The 20,127-nt window shown below is 46.9% G+C and overlaps 1 protein-coding gene across 3 annotated transcripts in view; it reads right to left on the bottom strand.

The window, feature by feature from the left end:
• The window catches only part of HDLBP (high density lipoprotein binding protein), a 75,752-nt gene that overhangs the window by 15,709 nt on the left and 39,916 nt on the right, over window positions 1–20,127 (bottom strand). For all 3 annotated transcript variants that reach the window (XM_070620253.1, XM_070620255.1, XM_070620254.1), the window contains 14 exons: window positions 19,619–19,731; window positions 17,706–17,863; window positions 15,943–16,158; window positions 10,827–11,033; window positions 10,487–10,702; window positions 9,668–9,874; window positions 9,362–9,469; window positions 7,972–8,076; window positions 7,517–7,595; window positions 5,467–5,606; window positions 3,759–3,863; window positions 3,516–3,629; window positions 2,484–2,570; window positions 2,193–2,324 (listed from right to left, as the gene is read on the bottom strand). In XM_070620253.1, the coding sequence (XP_070476354.1) occupies window positions 2,193–2,324; window positions 2,484–2,570; window positions 3,516–3,629; window positions 3,759–3,863; window positions 5,467–5,606; window positions 7,517–7,595; window positions 7,972–8,076; window positions 9,362–9,469; window positions 9,668–9,874; window positions 10,487–10,702; window positions 10,827–11,033; window positions 15,943–16,158; window positions 17,706–17,863; window positions 19,619–19,694 (1,950 nt within the window). In that variant the 5' untranslated portion in view covers window positions 19,695–19,731. The remainder of the gene's footprint in view (window positions 1–2,192; window positions 2,325–2,483; window positions 2,571–3,515; window positions 3,630–3,758; window positions 3,864–5,466; window positions 5,607–7,516; window positions 7,596–7,971; window positions 8,077–9,361; window positions 9,470–9,667; window positions 9,875–10,486; window positions 10,703–10,826; window positions 11,034–15,942; window positions 16,159–17,705; window positions 17,864–19,618; window positions 19,732–20,127) is intronic.

Genomic DNA, 20,127 nt, shown 5'->3' on the forward strand with positions numbered 1-20,127 from the left:
ACACATCATAACTTGCTCAAAGCTGGTGATACAACTGTCAAGACAGCCAGAGGAAGAAAGACAAGTCTGCGGAGAGGAGCAAAGTAACAAATGACTTCAGATGTCTCCTCAAAAACAACGCAAGTGGAAAGACACCGAAGCAAAGTCTTCAGTCCTGAAAAAAAGAACCCCACCAAACTGGAGATGCAGCCACGGGAACTCCCCCCCATTGCTGGTGGGAATGCGAAATGGAGCAGCCATTTTGGAAGACAGTCTGGCAGTTTCTTACAAAACTAAACATAATCTTATCATATGATCGATCTTATTACTTATTACCAAGTGAAAGAAGCCCATGTGAAAAGGCTGTACTCCATACGACTCCAACTAGTTGACAGTCTGGAAAGGGCAAAACCATAGGAGCAGTAAAAACCATCAGGGGTTTCCAGTGGTTGAGGGTGAGGGTACGAAGAGGCACACAGAGGATACACTTATGTGCGGAAATATATAAAAACTTTTATTACTTACATCTCCTTAAAAAACTAATTGGGGGTTTACGCAAAAAGGCTAATGATGAACCGTGGGGTTCTAACACGGGAGGTGGAAGGGATGGCTGTAAGCCCAAGGCTGGCGGGCAGGGGATGGCATGGAAGGGCCTAAGTTTCTGATGCAACACTTCCAGTCGTACAAAGTCACTGGAAGGTTGACCAGGACAGCTGACGACGTATACTAAAAACCCTAAAGCAATCACTAAAAGAAAACAAAGAGTTACATCCAATAAACGAAAAAAGGAGATAGAAGGAATCATAATCATATTCAACCCAAAAGAAGGCAGAGAAAGAGAACAAAGTAGATGGGATAAGTGCAGAAAAAACAGCAAGAGGGCCGACAGAAACCCAGCTGGGCAAGGTCATCTACTGAGGGGCCGGGGGTGTGGTGTGGAATGGGGACAGTTTCTGCTGGGGAAGATAAGGAGGTCTGGGGATGGATGGTGGTGATGGCTACACAACAACGCGAACGTGCTTAACACCACTGAGCTATAACGTAATTAAATGTAAACATCTCTATTTAAAAGGCAGATGGGGCCGGCCTTGTGGTGTAGTGGTTAAATTCATGTGCTCTGCTTTGGTGGCCCGGGGTTCGTGGGTTCAGATCCCAGGCGTGGACCTATGCACCATTCATCAAGCCACGTTGGGGTGGCGTCCCACATACAAAACAGAGGAAGATTGGCACAGATGCGAGCTCAGGGACAATCTTCCTCAAGCAAAAAGAGGAAGACTGGCAACAGATGTTAGCTCAGAACCAAAAAATAAAATAAAAGGCAGAGACTGTCAGATTAAATTTAAAAAGTGAGCTTCCTAAAAACAAAAGAAAACTGTAATATGAGAAAAAGTAGATTTCAGAGCACAGAACACTACCAGGGGTAAAAAGAGATCATTCTATAGTGATGCAAATTGTATCTATGAGGAACAAGAGAGATAGCAAAAGGATAATATAGAAATACTACGAAGAACTTTATGCTAACAAATTTGACAACTTAGGTGAAACAGAAAACCCCTTGAAAGACACAAACTACAAAGCTAATGCAAAAAGGAACATGATCTTTCCATACAATGAAATATCACTCACCAATAAAAAAGCATTGATAGATGAGACAACATGGGTGAATCTCAAAACAATTACGCAAAGTGAAAGTAGCTAGACCCAAGAGAGGAGGTGCTAGGATTTCTTTCATACAATAATGTAGGAAACTCAAACTAATCTACTGTGGCTAAAAGCAGATTAGGGGTTGGATAGACAGAATAGGGAAGTACTAAAAAGAGGGAAGACGATATTCTGGGGGTGACGGATATGTTCATTATCTTGACTGGGGAGGCAGCTCCATGGATGCATATACATAAGTCAAAACTTAGCAAACTGCACACTTTAAACCCATGCAGTTTCTTGCATGTTATTTTCTCAAAAAATTGAAAAAAATGTTGTTAACACCTTTAGGACATGATTTCCCAGCACCCGAAGCAAATGCTGAGTCACTAAGCATCACCAGAAACGAGTGGCAGGAGGCCTGCAGCGGGCCAGCACTGGACAAAGCTCCTCCGTGACGGGTGCTGGACCCCCTGACCCTCACGCCTGAACCCCAGGCAGAGCCTTGGGGGCTGGTGCGAGAGCTGACAACAGGGAGCCTGGCGAGCAGGTCATCATCCAACACCCATTACCAGGTCTTTCTGGATGGACAGAATGCGGCTCCGGGCAGCCTCGCAGTTGGCTCGCTTGCCTGTGATGATAATGGTTTCTGAATTGCTATTCTCTGCTGGAAGGTCAATCTTTGTGTTGCTTTCTTCCCGAATCTATGAGGAGAGAGGGAACTGTGAGAAGCTGACTTCCCAGCTGAGACACTTGGAGCCCAGGGCTGGAAAGTAAGGCTCTCTCCAGTAAATCTAACACCAGAATGGTGCAGGGGTTGGGGTGAGAAGAGCCAAGATTCAGGGGACGGGCTGGCCAGTCACCTTTTTAATGTTTGCGCCTCCTTTCCCAATGATGTTCTTGTGAAACTGTTTGAAGATTGGAACAGAAATTGAATAGCTATTTTCCACCTTAAAAACAAAAGAGATGGCACAATCAGTCATGCTGGAGAGGAACGCGTCCCTTCCACACTGGAGGTAGTTTGGACCGACAGTACTCTGTTATCAGAAGACACAGCCTTAGATCCTACTTCTCACCACTCTCTGACCTTCAGGTCTGAGCCAAGGAGGGGAGCTGACATGCAGCCACGAACTAAGCTGGCACGTCCTAATCAAGTGGTGATGCAAAGGCCCCCTCTGTAAAAAGTGGCATGCCACAGAACCTGCCATCTGTCAGATGCACATTCCACAAGAAAGAAGCAATCAAGTCTGGTCAGGTGCCCTCAATGACATCCAGGACCAGAGCTGGCCAGGACACCAAGCTGAGGAGTAAGCTCAGAACACATAAGGTGACACACAGACCCACAACTCTGGAACCCCAGCGCTCCAGGGCAGCGCCAGCAAGCTCAGTGCTGGGAAGCTCTGCCCATGCCCTCTTGCAGGCGGTCAGGGGCTAAGTCCAAGCCTCAGGAGAAATCATGGGAAGCACGGAGCCATCTATAGCCTTCCCATCAACTGCCCTCAGCACCTTCCAAAGTGCCTCTTCCCGTTTCAGTTTTTGAGGAAAATAAGTCAATAAATGACTCTTTACACTACTTGTGTGACTCTCCCCACGGGATGGGACAGTTTCTCTACCTAGGTATCTGAAGACCCCTCAAGAACACAAGGTAACACAGCACAGGAAAAGGGGGTTCTCCCCACTTTACCTCCACAGAACTCTGAGGCTGTGACCACTCCTGCCAGTCTCAACGTCAGCTGTTGAGAGACGGCATCACTACTTCGTCCTAAGTCCTTGAGACGGCGGACTGCCCCAGTGCCCAAGCGTGCTCCCCAAAACAGGGGTTCTGATGGGAAGCATGCCACTCCCCACACCACCCGTAACAGTCACACAACAAAGGATGAAAAATGTTCCCCTACCAGATCTGCCACCATCTTCTGCATGTATTTTGTGCATTTTTCCACCTCATTCTTCGGCCCTCGGAGTTGGACAATATCACTTTTTTGTGCTGGGTCTGGAAAGTTGATGATGACCTAGAACAAATCATCAGGAGACTGAGTTCGGTCTCCACTAAGGACTGGACTCCAAAATACTAAACACCCTCAAGTGCCAAACAGAGCATCCCCAGAGGGCTAAAGAAAGAGCACCTGCAGGAAACTCACCTCTGGGAATTTGTCACGAATTTCACGGATCCGTTCACCCTTCTGCCCAATGATTGTTCGATGAAATCTTTGCTCAATGATTAGATCCTTGGTTCGCTCATTTTCCTAAAAATAACATTGAAGCAGATAAAGTCATTTACCATAAGTGAGGTGAGCAACTCCCCCATCACACCAGGGGGCACTGGGGAGCCCTGGGGATGGTGACGTGGCCCAGCTCTGTTGCCGAGCAGCAGGTGAGGGTGCCCAGGAGCACCCCTGCAGCACCCCGTGGGAGTCATTGGCCAGTGGAGAGCACCCGTTACGGGATACCTGCTGTCTCTAACAATCACACACTGAAGCTTACGCCAGCTGCAGGTTATTTTCCCGAATCGAGTATAGTTAAAAAGTTGGGCATAGGACCCTTCGACCAAAAGTGCTAGCACAATAGCCATAATCACCAAAGCAACTCATATAGTGGTTGTTTTAACAAGAACTAGAGACTGTGAGGCTCAGCATCACAGGGAGCGACCCCTCCTGAACACGTGTGGCTCAGGCCACTTTCCTGTGCGGATGATGAAGAAAGAATGGTTCAACACAGGGCACCGAACCCATGCAGGGCTCAACCTCCTCCAGAGGTCCCAGGAAAACATCAGAAGAAACACAAAACAAGCTGGAACACAGGGAAGAACACCAGCAGCCAACTAAACACTTTAAAGAATTCTGGGAGATTCGGGATCAGACTGACGTCAGGCTGACAGAGAAACGAGCATTCAGAAATCCAGTGTAGACACAAGACACTGCAGAGCAAGGGAGCATAATGGTCAGGACAAGGTGGCTAAAGAAGGGAAGAACCCAGCACACTTGGCTGAGGAATGGGCCCACGATGGCCAGAGGGCAGGGGAAGCCGCACCAACACCCTGGAGTCCAGCTGAGGAAAATGCAATCACCACTGTAACAAGTGGTCCCCTGACGTGAGACTCCTGGAGCAGGCGTTAAGAGACGGAAGCAGGATGCCTGGGGTAGATGGATGACACAGACCCTGGGGCTTGTTCCCTACCCCAACAGGGACAAAGCACTGCCCCGCCCTGGGCTTTCCTGGCATTCGGCACATGTTTATGCTAAGGTACAAGCACTCACACAGTACTTGATGCTTCTGGACTGGACTGTCAAAGGCACCAAGGCAACTCTCACATGCAGCCAGGGTGGAGAATCACTGCCGCGTGGTTATCTGCATTTGACTCGTAGAATCAAGAACGCAGGAGTGCTTGTCGCTTAGCCCAGGGCAGTGCAGTACTTTAGTCTGGGGGTAGGGAACAAGGCCCATTCCCCAGTGCCCCTCCCACCCCCACCCCTACCCCCAGGAGTTTCCAGGTAACCACACAGCACTGATTCTCAACCTTGGCTGCAATTAGAATCATCTGGGTGCCTTTAAGAATCCAGAAAGTCCATCACAGTCCCTAGAATTGGTACTCAGGCATCACGGACTCTGGGGTTTGGCCAAGGTTGAGAAGCCCGCAGCAGAGCACAGTGCCTCCCTAGCACAGCATGTGGCCCCAGGGATCTAGGGAGGACAAGGCAACTTGGCCCCAGCAGGTCAGATGCCCCTTAACCCAACGGGAGACTGGAGATCCCCATTCTCCAGGATTGCACATGCAAACAGTGCTACTCAGCAGAGGTGGCCAACAGACACAGGCCCACTCATGCAGCAGGCCCTAGCCACAGGGCTTACCATGCGAGAGGCGAGCTCCAGCAGCTCCCGCTTCGCCTGTTGCACCCCCTGTGGGTCCCCCTCGATGCGAATCAGGTTGCTTTTCTCGCTGTCAGGAGGGATGCGCACAGACACCTTGTACTGGTCTTTGATTCTGTTTACTTAAGAATACAAAAAGAAATGTATTTTCAACTCTAAATCTACCACATTCCACCAATGACTAACAACTGGCAGGACAGGGCAAAAGCCCCAAATAACCTAATCAGCATCTTATAAGCAAAAAGGATGATCAGGCCTCCAAAGCAAGACTTTCCATTTTCCAAAACGAGGTGGGTACGATCCTCACCAGCATCTACCACATGCTAGCACCGCCGCAAGGGCTTCAAACGACCAGCGGCTGGGACGACTCAGAGTCTGAGATTTAGCTGGTTTGGGGTGTGGCTGGGGCTTTTGAATATTAAAAGATCCCAGATGTTTCTAACGTGGAGACAAGTTAGGGAACTACTGTTCTTAAGTCAAAAAATAAATAAATAAAAATAAAAACCTATTAAAAATCAGAAGCCCTCATGCTAACTGAAGATAAAAGTGCCCCCTTGACCACTCAGAGCCCCACCGAGGCCATGTAGCTGCCTGAAGAGACTCCCTCGCGGGCTCAGACCCAAAGCAAGCACTTCAGTGCCTTCCCAAAATGCGCAGAGCTGCCACCCTCTTCCTGTCACCTGCTCTGCAAGGGCCCAGTGCCTACAGTCAGGATTGAGGCCCCCACACCCTGCAGAAGTCTCATGCCACAAAACGAGGTCGGCACTTTGCCCGCTGTGGAGCAAAGGGGAGCCAAGCTCCTTACAGGGTCACCCAGGAGGGTACTCAGCACCCACAGAGGGGCCATGCGCCAATGCTCTTGGGAACTGACATGAGGAGGTGCTCTTCCAGGATGGAACCATGTAGGACAAAAGCCAAGGACACAGAAGCCAGGCAGCAGATTTTAGAATATGAAAGAAAACAAGGGTTAGGAACTGAACCAGAAAAAACCAGAACAGATACAATTCTTTGAACCATGCTAAGTGGTTGCACACTCCTTAGGGAGTAGAAACCAGAAACCAATGTCAGAACTGCACTTCCTTACGGTTTCAGAAAACACTACAGTTAACCAAAACAAAAACAAAGGAATTAAAAAAACAAAAGTAAGTTTATGGTGTGTGCATGGTTTAAGCAGTGTGTGCGAGTGAGCACTGACTGGAGTCGCTCTGTGCGTGTAGTTTCTCACCCCTGTCATTTAAAATGGCCCCAGAACACAAGATTCACAGCAAATAAAGCAGAGGGAACAAGCTTGTGTTTACTTTGAACAAAAAATGGTCTACACAGGGTAAAAACCAAAGAGGGCACACTCACAGAGGCAACATAGCTACACAGGTGGGGGTCCCTGTAATCTCAGGAAGGACCCAGGAACGAGGTATGTGTGACCCTCTCCCCGTCCACTGAAGGTAACGCACAGGGGACAGAGCTGTTTTCGGAAGGGGTAAGCGCTGGGATGTGTGAGATGGCGTTGAGGTTAAACTAAGCAAAGGAGCAAATTTTAAAGAAACATCCGCAGATTCGAGCTGAGCATTTACTTAACGTGTTTCCAATGTCATCCCACACACTAGTGCAACCAACCTGGCACAGGCATCCAACTTGAATCTGTGGTGACACGTTACTGCTTGCCCAACAGAAGCCCTCCCTGTGCTGTTTGACTTGGGTATGAGTCTAAAAATCTCTTACTCCTCGGTGAGCTCCAGATTAGAGGCGTGTTCAGTACTGAATTTGTGACAACTACAAAAACTGGTGGACTTCACCCCAGCATGCCTGGCTGAAATTCGAAGGACCGAATCCCAGAACGTGCCTTCACCTCAGCCCCTGTGGGTTACCCACGGAACCTGAGCAGGTTGATCATGTTAACCTCCAGGCCAACAGCTCCAGTCCAACCAAGGGACCAAGGAGAAGACGAGGACACCCAGTCAGAAAGCTCACGACTTATTTCCCCAGCCACCACGTGCAGCACCTGGCTCGCCCCCACACTGTCAGCTTCACTCACTGTTGGCTCCGCTCTTCCCAATAAGGTGTCTGTGGAACTTGTGGTCGATGTTGATCTCCACGTAGTCCATCCGGTTAATCTGCAGGAGAAGCACAGAGCGGATCCACAGAGACAAACACCTGAGTCCGAGATGTTCCCAGATCTTCAGACAAGCAGCAAGAATCAAAGTCCAGATGGCAGCAGCTGGGGCCTTTTCTTACCACTCAATTGTCAGGAGCTGCTGCAAGGTCATCCTCCTGCAAGACCCTTGAAAGACCCTTCTTCTAAACAAGGTTTCTTCTACCCACAACTCTCCTGGACTCTGGCCAGCTTCTAATTGTCTCAGAAGCCATTACTCATCGACTGGGCCACTCTTCCATGTCTCCATGCCCACCCACGTGAGGTCTGACTGACAGTAAGATCACAGCCCCGTCCCCACCTCACCAGCACTCAGAACGCTCTCGGGGGCACCTTACCAAGTCTTTGACCATGGCTTCGATCTGCTCCTGGGCCACATTCACGTCCTCTGTGGGGCCTTCCAGGGTGATCCTATCTTCACCCTCTGTGAACTCAATGTGAACCTACCACATCAAAATAAGGACCAGGACAGCGGTCAAGATGGCATGGCAGCAGTCACCTTCAAGAACCTGGGGGTGCTTTTCTGGGGCAACAGCTGACCCTAAACTGCTTCATATAAATATATGTCCACATACAGCACAAAAAGTTAAAAAGGAGGGATGAGGATGACCACTATGCTGGTACAAATACTGTGGTCTAATAATCTTTTCTTTGCCAAAAATGGGAACTGCCAACTCCTTCACACTGTGCTTGACACCAAAACCACTAACTTAAAGCACATCAAGACCTACTGTTCATGTTTTCTTCTACGATTTTCACTTTCACAATGCCTATTCCTCTGTCTTGCATAAAGAACAGGAGGAAATGCTAACCCAGGTATAGCCAATGGAAGGTGGTCCACAGACAAGGCCACGTCCCCAAGCCCCCACCACTGGTTTACAACACACCAAGCAGGGAGGTAATGCGTGAGAAGGGCAACAAGGGAGACAGGCCCCACAAAGCAATCAAATCTGTGTGAGCCACGACTTGGAACCTAGAACAAGTAAAATGACTAAAAAGTAAACTGGCAATTAAAGGTAGAGAAGGACAATCTCTGTATGACCCCACTCATATGAGGAATTTAAAAATGTAGACAAAGAGAACAGATTGGTGGCTACCAGGGGAAAGATGGGGTGGCGGGTGGGCACAAAGGGTGAAGGGGTACACCTACAACACGACTGACAAACAATAATGTACAACTGAAATTTCACAAGATTGTAACCTATCATTAACTCAAAAAAATTGAAAAAAAAAAAAGTAAACTGGCAATTAAGTCTTGACAGAAGTAAAATACGATCGTTGAGTTCGCTGGTATTTCCACCCTGTTCAGGTTTCCTGGGAGCTACTATCTCCTTTGGAAAGCCAAAAAGACTTCAGCCCATTAACTCCACATTTCACACAAGCTGTATGCAGTTTTGATCTTCAAAATTTACAGATGTAAACTATTGTAAAGCTCTCACACTGTAACAACTAAATGAGATGTTTCTAGGATATTCATTAAACCTAGCAATACACAATCTCTTGGGTTAAACAGACCAAAAATATGACACAGATATTTAAAAGACCTTACGCCACTCCTCTGTAGCTAACCACGGAAGCTGATTGTCACTCATGACAGCTGATTTTTGAAAACCGTGCCAGTCTTCAAAGGCACCCACAGGATGAACAGTGACAACAAAACCAATGTGAGAGATGGGACAAGAGAAAACAAGACCAACTTGGCGGAAGAGATCAACGATGCTTCCATACCTTTGGCATCTGCTGAGTGATTTTGGCCAGATTCTGCCCTTTCTTGCCAATGATGAAACGGTGAAGCCAAGAAGGAGCAGAGACGGAGGAGACCGTAAAACTGTTGGCCTAGGAAAACCAGGAAACAAGGTCGTGGGTTTGCAGAGTCCAGGTGATGTGAACCCCAAAAGCAGGTTCCTCTCTAGGGTTCAGAGGGAGGTGAGCACTCCCCAACCTGACACAGTCCGTGTATCCAGTCCCAGGAAATGCTAGTCACGAGTCTGTCCCCATAAGGAGGAGTTGGAATCCACTCTGGGAGGCAGTTACCTTGGCATAGACTTCAGTCAACGCCTGTCCTAGCTTTTCAGGCTCGCCTCGCAGTATCACAGTCTCGGAGATGCTGTCCGAGGGGGGTATCTCCACAGAAACTCCAGTTCTTTCCAGGATCTCCTGCAAGGAATTGCCCTTGGGCCCGATGACATACTTGTGCTGGGATTTCTTCACCTCCACCGCGATGGTCGTGGTCTTCTTTTTCTAAGTGAGAGCACCGTAAGGGAGTCAGAGGGAAGGGAGCGGGGTGGGTTGGCAGATGGGGATGGAACATTGCCACCACAGGCGGGGAGCAAGCCACAGGGCCTCAGACTACAGCTGTTGAGCCCCAACAAGTGAAGATGATGACCGGCCACTTCCCCAAAACTCCATTAAATCAAGGACTGAGTTTTCTCCTCAAAAGAATTATCCAAGAATTTAAGTCAAGCCCAGACTGATAACTGCAACTTGGAAGAACTGAAAATACAAGTCCTCTCCCCAAATTTCAGACCTCCAAGTCCACCAACTTGGGCTATGAACTTACTCAAAGACGTGATCAGCCCTGAGCAGTGTGTCCAGCCCCACGGCAGCCCCAGTCCAGGGCGGGGGGAGCTTGGGCAGGGACAGTGGGGACAGCCATCCAGCACAGAGCTCTGCCCACTCTTTCACGGCCCAACAGCCACAGGAGGGGCCTGGGTGCCACTTTCTAACCATGGAAACTGCAGTTGTCCAGGCGTAAAAGGATAAGGGACAGGGCTGAGCCTGAGCCAAATCTCCAGATGACAATTCCTATTCTCTATTCCTGCCCATGTGGATTCTCCTCCTCCCAACTGCTACCTTTTCCTCGTAGATCTTCTTGATTCGAGCCACAGCCTGAGCCAACTGCTCCTTCTCCCCAGTGAAGACGATTTCTGTCCGGTTGACGCTGGGTGGGGGTATGTTGATGCGTGTCCCCGTCTCCTGCATGATCTCGCCAACGAGCCGATTATAAGGCCCAGCGATGAAGGGGTGGAAAGCCTTCTCCACTTCTAGCCTTTCTACAGCACGTTTGTCCTGGAAAGGAAAGGACGGAACCATGAGCGCACAGTCTTCGCAGAACCTGAGGAGAGACAGGGCGTCCCTGTCAGAGGTCGGGCTGAGGTCAACACACCCACACCAGGCCCGCAGGTGGCCTCACCTGCTCAGCAGAGATGAGCAAGACTTCATGGCGAGCTTTCTCGATGCCCTCTTTGGTGCCGGTGATCCTGATCTGATTGCTGGCGTCATCTGGGCGGGGGATCTGGATTTTGGTTGCAGTTTTTAACTCCAAGTCTTGCAGTTTCTCTCCATTTTTGCCAATAACGAAGCGATGGTGTTCTTTGGGAATGGCAACAGTTGCTGAGGCCTACAACAAAAGAACCAAAGAAAACAAAAATAGTGGTAGGTTCTGAAAAAGGATATCTTCCACAACATTCTCTTTAGCTGAAATGTCATTCTCATCTAGCCAACCCCAATCCACCCTCTAGACTGTCTCAGGTTAAACATCACGTTCTTGTGGAAGGTTGCCCTGAACCCCAGGCTGGGGGTAAGTTCAAGTGTGATATATTGCCATGGCCCCACATCACACCTTCAGCTGTCATAACTACTTAGGGGTAATTATTTGTTCAATGTCTTCTGATCCCAGTTATAAGCCATCAAGAGAACAGGAATGTTCAAGAATGACACCTGTCTTTTCTTCCACTTCAGTGATTCCCAATATCAAGCTAGGACATGGTAGGAAAGCAGGTACATATTGACTAACCAGACTAATTTTTGTTTCGAGAGTACCAGGCTATTTTTTTTCAGATGTAAGGCCTCTATCTAGTAATAAATTCTTCTTCCTATCTCCTTTACAACCAGTTAAAGTAGACAACTCATCTGAGAAAAGAAAATAGAACCACCCTTCATCTGATGAGTCAAACTGTCAGAAATTAAGAACTTCCTGGGGCCACAGAGAAACCTGGGAGGAAGACAGAAGCTTTGAATCTTCCCAACTCTGTACAGAAAACAGTCATCAACTAAGAGGACTTCACAAAAGGGAAAGTGCTAAGGTTCCCAACACTGGTGCAGGAGAAAGTCACAGATCAGCTAGCTTCTCCTCTTCTCTAAAAGGATACGTTATAGCAGACTATTCAATATTCACAATAGAAATGGAACATTGTATCACAGAGGCAATAAAAAAGGTCCTCACCTCCCAACTAGCACAGAAAGTAAGGCCAGTTTTGACATTATGACCAAAAGAGGTTTATTCCAAAAATGGTTCATTATTAGGAAATCCACTTATATAATTCATCCTATTACTAAATCTAAGGAGAAAAATCAAAGATCACCTCCACAAAATTTAAATCCATGCATGATAAAAATCTGTAAGAGAACAATCAATGGATACACATTTTTAACATGACAAATTATACCACCTCAGCCTCAAAACTGTACTTAATGGGAAAGTGCTCAGTAAGGCTGTGCACTGCCCACACCACTACTTAACCTCCACTGGAGTGTTTCCCCATGACAGGAGACATGAGAGAGCAAAGCAGACACAAAGGCTGCACAGGAAGAGGCACAGGACTGCACACTCAGGAACCCTGGGAAAACCACTACTTTATTAAATTCTTACTGTCTGTAACAGGAAGAGAAAAATTAGAATCCAGAAGTCGACAGTTTTAACTTATACCAATGACAACCAGTTAGAAGATATAATGGAAAAGACCACTCATTTCCAATAGACAAAAGAAAAAAAAGACAAAGTAGCCAGACACAAACCCAACAAAAGAGGTGGAATATGTAAACTAGAAATCAGAAAACACCCTTAACACATCTAACGCAATTTTGAACAAAAAGTTGATTACAAAGTTTGTACGGTACAACAAAAAAGAACAGAACAGACAAGAAAACCTTGAAAAAGAACAGTGCAAGAGGGATAGTAATAACTGTACTAGATATTAAAACAGAAAACCATTACCATTAAAATAGGAGAATACTACCACACAAAGAGACAGACCAACAGGTCAGACGTGAAAACTCAAGAATAGACAAAAGTTAATATGAAAATTAGGACTTGATAAAAACAGCCACTCAAATCACTGACAGAAAACTCTTAAAAATGGTGTTGATGACTTGATACCCATATGGAAAAGAATGAAACTGGATCTGTACCTCGCACTATTCATGATAAATTCCAAACAGATCAGCAACTGAAATATAAGAACACCCTTACAAGCACTAGAGAAAAATATGAATCAGATTCCTTACAACCCAGAAGAGAAAAAAATCTTCCCAACAATGATTCAAAATAACAAAAGATAAATGAATTTGACTACACAAAAATAAAACTTTCACTTCACATAGCAAAACACACCAAGGTCAAAAAACAAATGGCAAACTGGGAACCGTTATCTGTAATGCATATTACAGATGAAGGGTTTTTCAGAGCCCTAATACACTGAGGAAGATGAACAATTTTAACATGATAGAAAAGGGAAAAAGAACAGATAGTGCGCAGAGAAATCCAAATGGCCCTTAGACACTGAAAAGATGCTCAATCTTGCTCATCAGAAAAATGCCAATTAAAAGTATACTCAGCTACCTTTCAGACTGATAAGACCCAAGCACTCGATGGGCCTGGTGAGGTGGTGAGGAGGCTGATGGGAGTGCACATGGCCAGTGCCCAGGGGAAGGAATTTGGCTGTTACGGCAAAACTACATATGCAGTTACCTTTTGACCCAGCTACCTCACTTTCAGGAAATCTATCCCAAGATACCCTGGGTAAAACAGGAAACGGTATATACACAAGGTTTTTATGTGACATAATTTGTAACAGTAAAAGTCTGGAAGCCACCCAAATGCCCATCAACAGGAATGCTTGAATAAATCACAGCACACCTACAGAGCATCATGTTGCTGCAGAAAGGAAGGAGGAATGCCACCTATGTAAGCACAAACAAGGCGCAGAACAGAGTCTATGGCAAGCTATCTTTCGCTTCTATTCTCAACTCCAAACAATGGGAGGATACACCAAAGACTACGAATCACCACCCAGCACGGGAGGGAGAGACAGGGGGAAGAAGCCATCTCTGAACGCACCTTATTATACAGTTCTGACTTTGTAATCATGGAAAGTTTAAGTAATTTTTAAAAACTGAAAAATAACAATCAAATGAACCTAGCTATAAATAAAGAGGACAGCATAACCTAAACAAAGAGAAGAATTACTTCAAGTGATTTTATAACCCCACGGTCTTTCATCTTAATTAGAAGTATCAGTTTGAACTCACGCAACTTCCTACTAAATATGTCCAGAGTTCTTGGACAAACAGCTGATTTCAGGTCTGTAGAAGGAAATGGTTGAGGTTAGTCCACACGTCTTTCTGCGTTAGAAATTAGGAAGTGATCGAAGACGAATGGTCATGTCAGAATGCTACAGGGAGACAAGCTGAAGCGGTTCCCACTGGCCAAAGATGAGGCAATTTCAGCATAAAAGAATTACTAATAAACACATCAAAAGTTCATAATGACACCAAAAAAGATTCATGGATCACCACTGAAGATGCCAATGTGCCAATTTAGTCTAAAAACTAAGGGGAAAAGGATCAATTATTTATCCTGCACTTCCCAGTTGAACTGTTGACGGAGGACAGTTCTTCACAAGGATACCAATTAATGCAGGAGGAGAGAGATTACAAAGCCATCCTCCGCAACCCTCACTGAATTTAGGCAGTGATCAGCAATGGATGATGATGACAGAACTCTTAAGCAAAAGACTGGGAACTTTCTAATGGATGGACTTGGCTGAAGACGCCTGAGTTTACTGATCATTCTTGGAGTCAACAGCAAGTACACAGCACCACCCACACAAGTTTTCTTGCCAAACAAACAAGGTGAACACGAAAGTGACCAAGCCCCTAAATCTGACCACCAGGTTACAGGAATAGTGACGGACAGTGGAGCAATCAAACATCTGCTTGCCCCAAACCAACAGCATTAAGAAGAGAAGAGGAGGACCCTACTGAGGAATGAAACAGGACTTGAGGCTTGAGAAGCACAGCAGGCAGCCTCGTTAGGGTGCTGATTTGAACCAATCAACTTGGAAAGACATCTCTGAGATAACGAAGGGAGTCCATCTATAGACTGGGTTGAATATGGCTATATTAAGAAATTACTATTAGTTTTAATGAGTGAGTTAACAGCATAGTGGTTATATAAAAAAACAAAAAAGAAGAGTGTCACACTGAATTATTTACAAGTGAATATTGTGTCTGGGATTTGCTTTAAACTGATGGGGGTGAGGGGCAGGGGGTGTGCAGTGGGGCAGGGATGAATGCCTTCAAAGTGTCTCCTCCCACCCAGTGCTAGATCACAAAATATTCAAATCTTCAACAACTAGTACATAACAGCACCAGCCAAAATGGGAAGCAATTTACACACATTTTCAACTTCCTACATTTAATGCTTTAATTCTCTCAAGCTAAACGAGTTAGGGACTGCCTCAAGGCCCCATGTGGCTGAGGGAGTGAGAGCTGGAATGGCAAAGGACAGTGCTCCTCCTCCCTAAGCCCTGGCTCCTGCCTCGGGGCCCCGCTTGTATCAGAGTCCCATCTTCTAACCACGTTCTAAGGCCAGCTCCCCCAAGAGCTCACAGAGACTCAGAGGTAGGTAGGAAGGACCCCGATTTCCAACGAAGCCCATCTAAAGCTCTATCTGTCCTATGACTATTAATAAGGTTCTCTACATTTATCTTGGTCTTTAAGTGATGCCACATAGGGAGAAAAGCATCATAGCCTTATTTATTTATTACAATGGTTCTCAAGTAAATTCCAAGTACTGGTATCAGACTGCTAAGGACTATGGAATTGGTTTAAAACAAAATATGAACTGTAATCTCCCAAGTTTGGGGTCTGCAAATGTGTATTTAACAACAAATGTGCTCACTGATTCTCAAGCTTGCACTTGAAAATGCTGATCTATACCCATGTCCTTACTACACCATCTAGTAAGTTCAGTTTCTTTTAAATGTCTCCAACTGTGGGATAAACCTTTAACTTTTAGTTCATTCATGCAAACAGCAAAAATAGCAGGTGTCACCCAGTTCTATTACTGACTTAGTGGTTTTCCACTAAAAAGGCCAGGAGGCTCCAAATGTTGCTGCCTACCAGTGAACTATGGACCTGCCCCTCTGGTGGGAAGAGTCTGACGAAGGTCGAGCCATGTCTGTAGGAGCCAGTGGTACAGCACTCGAGTGTACCACTCAGGAGGACCAGGCCTGGGGAACACCCACCTGAGTCTGCAGTCTAGCAACAATGTCCTTCCGGGCTTTCATGACAGCGTCCAGCTTCCCCGAGACCATGATGGAGAGGCCCTGGTCTTTGGCGAGAGACAGCTCCAGGTGAGCACCAGTTCTCTGCATGATCTCAAGGCAGATTTTTGCTTGTTCACCTTCTCCAAACTGGTTCATGTCTTTGTATTTTCTCTCCTCCAGGGGTACATGGAATACCTGCTCAGAAAAGGTCAAGAAGGGAAGATTAACAGATCAAGAAGAGAAGGAAGGACGTTTAAGTGTCTAGGCACTGAAGACATAGAGTGGAGTAAAGAACACGAGTTTGTTCATTTACTAAGTATCACCACCCCACTATTGCAATAAGGCACCAAGACAGCAGTTAAGAAATAAGCAGATAGGGCTGGCCCCGTGGCCTAATGGTTAAGATAAGCACACTCCACTTTGGCAGCCCAGGTTAGTGGGTTCAAATCCTGGGCGCAGACCCACACCACGCATCAGCCATGCTGTGGCAGCCACCCACATAAAATGTGAAGCAAGACTGGCACAGATGTTAGCTCAGGGTTAATCTTCCTCGAGCAAAAAAAGAGGAAGGTTGGCAACAGATGTTAGGTCACAGTTAATCTTCCTCAGCAAAAAGAAAAGAAATAAGCAGAAAGAGCCTGAGGTCAGGAGGCTGACATCCTAGTGAAGAAGAGAACTATATCCCTATACAAATGAACAGCAAGGAAGCATCAGATAACAGTAAGTGCTGTGAAGGAAGTAAATAGGGTGGTGAGAAGCTGGGCAGAGGTGGGTGGAAGGGAGTTATTGAGCATGGCCAGGAAGGAGCTTTTTGAAGAGCCAAAGACGTAGCTGCGTATGCTGGGAGGTGAGGAAGAGTGAGGCGAAAGCATTAACAAAGAAGCAGATGGGGGAGCAGTCTGCGCATGGGGGCATGCAGTCCAAGAGGTAGAAAAGAAAGGGCCAGATCCTCCAGCCCACCCTGCAGGAAGATGAGAAGCAATGAAGGGTTTTAAGCAGCATACATTCTGACTGATGACTCAGGGTCACTCCAGCTGCTCTGCGGAGAAAGGACTGAGCAGAGGCATGGGTGGAAGCAAGAGGAATCAAAATGACTCCTGGTTTGGGGCCTGAACCACTAAGCAGAACATGGTACATTTCACAAGATCAGGAAGACTAGGGAGAAACCCATTCTGTCTCAGACATCCACTAGAAAGATGGAAAGATCTGGGATGCAGTTAGTTATGAGTCTCAGGTTCAGCGAAGGGGACTTCTCAGCACATGGGCGGTAATCAACAACCACGACCTGACATGAATTCGCAAAGAGACAAGTGCTGAGCCCGCCAACATCCCAAGTTCAGGAAGGAGAGAGATGACAAAGAAAGCCAAGAAAATGGCATGACAGAAGCCAAATAGAGAAGACGGCTTCAAGACAGTGGGACAAAAGATAGATAAGATGGTCAAGTTCTTGCTGGAGCTGGTGATGTGGAAGGCAGTGGCAGTTTCAGCAGCTGGGAGCAGAGGCTGGACTGCAGTGGACTGAAAAACAAAGGGGGCCCACTCCTCAGGGCGCTGGGGATCCATGTGGAGCATTTCAGCAGCTGTGCTCTTGGGGAGCTCCCTGGTGGTGGGCAGACTTAATCCCAAGGTCTCTCCCTTTACATCCCCAAAGCACTCTCACTTGTGCATGTTCAAAAGCCCTTCCACCAGATGCTACTGCTTCCTACTTGGAGGGACAGGTGAAGAAACAATGGAGTTCCTACCTGAGTGATGACAGAAGCCTTGATGGGCCGGATCTTGTTACTCCAGGCGCCGGCAGGTTCCTGGGCATTTTCCAAACAAGCTGCTTTCTCAGGGAGTGGAGGGAAGGCATCCTTGTAGGTTGGAGGGTCACTCTCCTCTTCTGAATTTAAAGTGGCAACTGGACCAGCCAACGCAGATTAAGAGGAAGCACACTGCTTTTAATATTAAATGAAAAAAACACTCGGAGGTTTTAAAGTTAAAAAAAAAAAAAAAGACACCAATGGCTCAAGTGACAACTCCCCCTATCTCTTCAGCGATGGGAAAGGGCCCCAGGAGGTCACGAGGCTCAGTGCCCTCAGGTTCAGTGTGTGAACTGGAGGGGCCAGAGTCTGAACCTGATGGCAACCCCCCTGCCCTTCTGCACAGCCTCCCCGTGAACAGTCAGCTCAGAAATGGTGTGCCCTGCTCCTCCCCTAATGGGATAAGCCCCTTGAAGGCAAGCTTTGACATAGAGATTTTTGAGCCCTCAAGAGTCTGCTAATCCTGTATTAGAAAAAAAGAAAAAAAAATCACAACTACAACAATGCCTGGCACACAGTTGGCCCTTAAATTTGGAAAAAAAAAAAAAGTAAGGCTGCTGCCCAGTACTGCCTGTGAGAACTGCCTTTGAGGCAAACTCCAGCTGATCGTCCCCTGTAAGGCACAATGTTGAAACTAACTCTTCTGGGAACGCCAAATCTGATCTTCCCCACCCTCTGCAAGGGAGCAGCAAGCCTTGTGGAAACCAGGTCCCCTCATCGCTAACGACTTCTGTCCTCCAAAGGGCCCTGATGATTCACGTTTTTGTCCCATGAACCACAGCTCCATAAAAGCAAGAGAATGATTGTTTTGGATCAGCCCAAAAGCCCAGGGCTGAGCATAGTGTGTGGCAATGACAGGGTCCAATAAACCCACTGAGTGGATGTGCACACAGAGCAGGGGCGACCTTTGGAATCAGAGAGGCCTGCGCCCAACTCCCGGTTCACCACTTGCAGGCATGTGGCTGTGCCATCCACAGACGCCAATAAAGACAGTACTGACAAGCAGCTGGATTCTGTCAGCGCCTTGCATCCCTCATCGAGAAATGGGAACAATGCAGACCCACAGGGCTGCTGGATCAGGTGGAGACGGAGACCTGCAGGCTCTCGGAGTCCAGGGAGCAGCAGCGTCCAGGTCTCTACAGCCCCAGAAACGAGGCTAGTGTGACTGAGGAAGCGAATTTTTAATTTGAATTAAACTTAAGAACTGATACTCAATTCAGTTATTAGAAAACAAGAATATCTGGAACAACCTGGAGTAGAACAATTAACTCTTTCACTTAAACTTTTCTTTTAGATGAAACTTTAGCATTCAAATCAAGTTGTCCTGTAGTTGTAAATACATGACAGATTTTGAAGATGAAGAAAAAGAAGATAAAATACTAGTTTTTATTTTCACATTAAAGAGATGTTGAAATGACATTTTAAAGATATATTCTACTTCTACTGGTTGGCACCCTCTCAATCTTGGCCAGCTGCCCTGGACAGCTCAGAAGCCAGGGTCCGGCCCTCACCCTCAAGGTGGGCTCCTGACAGTGCTCTGGGATGCTTCACAGCCCAGATTTCAGTTCAACATAACTAGGGAACTGCAATTTTGAAAAAGAATCCCAGTCACTGGTTTTCCAGAAAGTTGTCCACTTTTTAATCTTACTGCATCCAGATTTGCCCATCACTCCTGACCAACTCTACCCTGCACACAAGGGTAGTACAAAACAGAGCTCGCAAGACAGGCAGATCCTGCCCCGACCCCACAACTACAGGGCCAAAAGGCACTTCTAGAAAGGCCACAAGATCTGACAAGGATTTGGAGGAGCTGTGTCTCAGAGTTAACAAGAAGAGATGTAAGGGGCTGTTACCTTTGATCTGTTGCGGAACCAGCCCACTTCGGTGTTCAGCAAAGCTCTCTTGGGTCAGAACTGCAACGGAGCTCATGGTTGATCTCGCGCCTACACACTATCCGGGTGAGCCACTGAAGCAGGAGGGAATGAGTCAGAGAGGAGAAAGGCAAGGCACAGCAGCTCTCAGCTACTTAGGGGACTGTTAAGCTGAGAGTTTTAGTCGAGGGTTTAATTCTCTGTTACCGGCAAATTATACCACCTTATTTTCCTCACTTAGAACCTCTGATGTAAGGTGATACCCAAACTCTCATCAAGTGATGGAAAAAAAAAATGCAAGTAAAGGAGGGTCCTTGGACAACTGTTCCCTCAGAAGTTGCCCTGTGATTGAGGAGACGGATGCTCCAGCTGAGAGGTTCAGTACCAGGATGCCCAGGTGCCTGAGACACAGGCTGCACCCCACCCACAGAGGCCCACTGGAACCCACCTCTCCCCACACACACAGGTCCAATGGAACCCACCACATGTCT

The sequence above is a fragment of the Equus przewalskii genome, chromosome 5 (genome assembly GCF_037783145.1).
Source record: "Equus przewalskii isolate Varuska chromosome 5, EquPr2, whole genome shotgun sequence".
Taxonomy (NCBI): domain Eukaryota; kingdom Metazoa; phylum Chordata; class Mammalia; order Perissodactyla; family Equidae; genus Equus; species Equus przewalskii.